We start from the raw sequence: 3160 nt of genomic DNA, 5'->3' as shown, positions 1-3160 counted from the left end.
GCTGAACCCCCCAACTCTCCCAGCCTGTCCCCATGGCAGAGGGGCTCCAGCCCCGAGTCCCTGCACCAACTGGGCTGGGAAAGCTCCCTTGGGAAAGGGCTGGTGGACTGGGGAGGCATTTCTGTCCCTTGGCTTCGGGACCAGGAGCGGAGCGCCCGCCTGCCTCTTCCTGACGCACCCCGGCTGTTGCAGGGAGCTGATGCTGGGGGAGGACACGCGCCCTCTGAAGAAGCTGAACAAGAAAGGGAAAAAGCTGAAGGAGGAGAAGCTGGAAAAGCCCCCGGAAACGCCTCTTGTGGATGTGAGTAGGAGGGGTGGAGGCTGCACGATGGCCCAGAGAGGGGAGGTCTGCCTGCCCTCCATCCTGTGGCATTTTCCTCCTCTAGTTCCTTCCTGGTTTTCCCATTCAGAGCTCGGGGGTGGCTTTGCTGCGAGGAACCCGGGGGGGGTGTGACGGGGGGAGACCGCATCCGCACCTCTCCTGGGGCTGTTCTGCGCCGCGGGGCTGGAGAGGGACGTGCCTGGCCGCAGGGGAAGGAGAGGGGAGTTGGTTCTCACCGCTCGGTGCCACGTCTCTCCGCAGCCGACGGTGAAGTTCGACAAGCAGCCATGGTACATCGACGCCACGGGAGGCACACTCCATCCCTACCAGCTGGAAGGGCTCAACTGGCTGCGATTTTCCTGGGCCCAGGGGACGGATACGATCCTGGCCGACGAGATGGGGCTGGGAAAGACTGTGCAGACTATTGTATTCCTGTATTCCCTGTACAAGGAGGTGAGCGGAGCACCCGGCCGTCCCCACGGGGTGGCTGAGAGCCATGGGGTGTGGGGTGAACTGTGTGGGCTCTGTCTCCCCGTGCAGGGCCACTCAAAAGGGCCGTACCTGGTCAGCGCCCCTCTCTCCACCATCATCAACTGGGAGCGCGAGTTTGAGATGTGGGCGCCCGACTTCTACGTCGTCACCTACACGGGGGACAAAGAAAGCCGGTCGGTCATCCGGGAAAATGAATTTTCTTTCGAGGACAACGCCATCCGGAGTGGAAAGAAGGTCTTCCGGATGAAGGTGGGAGCTAAGCCTGTGCTGTAACCCTCAGGGAGAGGGGAGAGGGCAGAGTTTGGCTGGGAGAGTGGTTGGGTAGGTCCCTAAAGGCTGTTTCCCAAAAGGGCAAGCTAACGCTGTTTAGACAAGCAGGAGATCTGTTATGAGCTCTTGAGATTTCCACCAGATCCTTTCCTGTTCCTCCTGTCCCTGGCTTGGTCCTGACCTTCCAATGGTTTTTCCACCAGCTGGACTCGTGCCTCAGCCCTGCTATGCCATGCAGGCAGCCCCCCCTTTCCTCCCTGGCTCACATCCAGCAGCCGCAGAGGTCATAGCCATCCCATTCCCAGCTCTCTTATCCTGGCTTTCCCTCCTTTTCCTCCAGAAGGAAGCTCAGATCAAGTTCCACGTCCTGCTCACCTCCTACGAGCTGATCACTATTGACCAGGCGGTGCTGGGCTCCATCGAGTGGGCCTGTCTGGTGGTGGATGAGGCACACCGGCTGAAGAACAACCAGTCCAAGGTAGGTGTCAGGCTCCTGAGCCCTTTCGGTGGCGCAGCCGGTGCCGCGGAGACGTGACACCCCGGTGCTGGCGCTCTGCCGCTCCCTGCTTTCCTCCCCAGGAGCAGGAAGGTGTCCCCGCCTTGCGCTGGCTCTGCCTGGGAGCCGTGTTTGGGAGATTTTGCTCTCTTTAACTTCCTCTGGCATTCCAAATCCTTAGCGGTGGGAGAGGTGGCAGCCTGGCTGCATGGCAGCCTGCTGGCCTTTGGGCTCTTGTGGAGGGGAATCCATCCCTCTCCTTCTTCTCCCCTTACCTGAGGGGCCTCTGGGACCCTCACACGGTCCCCATTGCAGGTGGAGTGACTCAGGGACATTTGGGATTGCTGCTGGTGCTCGTGGGGATGGCTCGGAGCGGGATGGCTGTGGTCTGCTCTGCATGCCCAACGGGAGAGCTCACTGCCGAGTCTCTGTGTGCGCAGTCTGGGGTGTCCCTGGATGAGTAATCGGCCCCTCTGAGCTCTTTTCCCCAACCTCGTTCCTTTTCCCAGTTCTTCAGAGTGTTAAATAGCTACAAGATCGATTACAAGCTGCTGCTGACTGGGACGCCGCTGCAGAACAACTTGGAAGAGCTCTTCCACTTGCTTAATTTCCTGACTCCCGAGAGGTTTAAGTAAGTTGCACCCATTCCCTCACTCCCAGAAAGGGAGGGCAGCTGGAAGTGAGGTGGCTGCACAGAGGTTTTTCCATTTCCCGGGGCTCCTGTCTCTGTGGGGCTGCCTGGATCCAGTTCCTGCTGTGCCTGTGGTGCTGATCCGTGCCGGCAGGCCTCTGGCAAAGCACATCGCCGTCGTGTTTTGTCGGAACAGCTACACACACATGTCTCCCCATGTTTATTCCCACGGACTGCTCCCTTTTGGGTCCTGGGGTAGCCGTTGCCTTGCTGCCGGTCCGATTCCTGAGCGGGGAGCTGAACTCTGCCTTCTCCCCGAGGGGACGGGGTGCTCTGGGGAGCTTGTTCACCTCCTGTTAGTGCGTCCCCTCGGCCGTCAGCACGGCTCCGCGCCCTGGCTCCTACCCAGAGGAGTGTTACGTATCCCACGGGTGCTTGGCCCTTTGACGCGACGAAGGAGCGGAGACCTCCGCTCTCGTGTCCCGCTGTCGCTCCACGCGCTGTGGCTCTGCTTTTACAGCAACCTGGAGGGCTTCCTGGAGGAGTTTGCGGACATCTCCAAGGAGGACCAGATCAAGAAGCTCCACGATCTGCTGGGGCCCCACATGCTGCGGCGCCTCAAGGCTGACGTCTTCAAGAACATGCCGGCCAAGACGGAGCTGATCGTGAGGGTGGAGCTGAGCCAGATGCAGAAGTGAGTAATTCCAGCTGGCTTCCCTCACCCGGCCTCATCCGTGGGATGTCGGTGGGGTTGGAGAGATCGGGGAGACCCCGCTGTCCTCGGGCCTGCTGTGGGAAGAGCCGGAGCGCTTCCTGGCTCACTGCGGAGTGTGCCGAAATCGGCTCCCTGCAGGCCTGGCTGCTCAGCGGGAAGCGTGGGGTGCTGGCAGCCTGACGGCATGGCTCTGCTGGTTTTGGGGGGTGCAGAAGAAGCACTGAGGGCGAACCC

At 60.8% G+C, this 3160-nt stretch overlaps 1 protein-coding gene across 1 annotated transcript in view; it reads left to right on the top strand.

The window, feature by feature from the left end:
- The window catches only part of LOC104512093 (chromodomain-helicase-DNA-binding protein 5-like), a gene marked incomplete at both ends in the record, with an annotated part of 11341 nt that overhangs the window by 854 nt on the left and 7327 nt on the right, over window positions 1–3160 (top strand). Inside the window, 6 exons of the mRNA XM_010154945.1 lie at window positions 193–301; window positions 584–775; window positions 863–1063; window positions 1425–1562; window positions 2090–2211; window positions 2732–2905. Of these exons, the coding sequence (XP_010153247.1) occupies window positions 193–301; window positions 584–775; window positions 863–1063; window positions 1425–1562; window positions 2090–2211; window positions 2732–2905 (936 nt within the window). The remainder of the gene's footprint in view (window positions 1–192; window positions 302–583; window positions 776–862; window positions 1064–1424; window positions 1563–2089; window positions 2212–2731; window positions 2906–3160) is intronic.

This window comes from Eurypyga helias, unplaced genomic scaffold, assembly GCF_000690775.1.
Source record: "Eurypyga helias isolate BGI_N326 unplaced genomic scaffold, ASM69077v1 scaffold22937, whole genome shotgun sequence".
In the NCBI taxonomy this organism is placed as follows: Eukaryota; Metazoa; Chordata; class Aves; order Eurypygiformes; family Eurypygidae; genus Eurypyga; species Eurypyga helias.
Note: the sequence above shows the minus strand (reverse complement) of the source record. Positions and strands in the feature narration are given on the sequence as shown.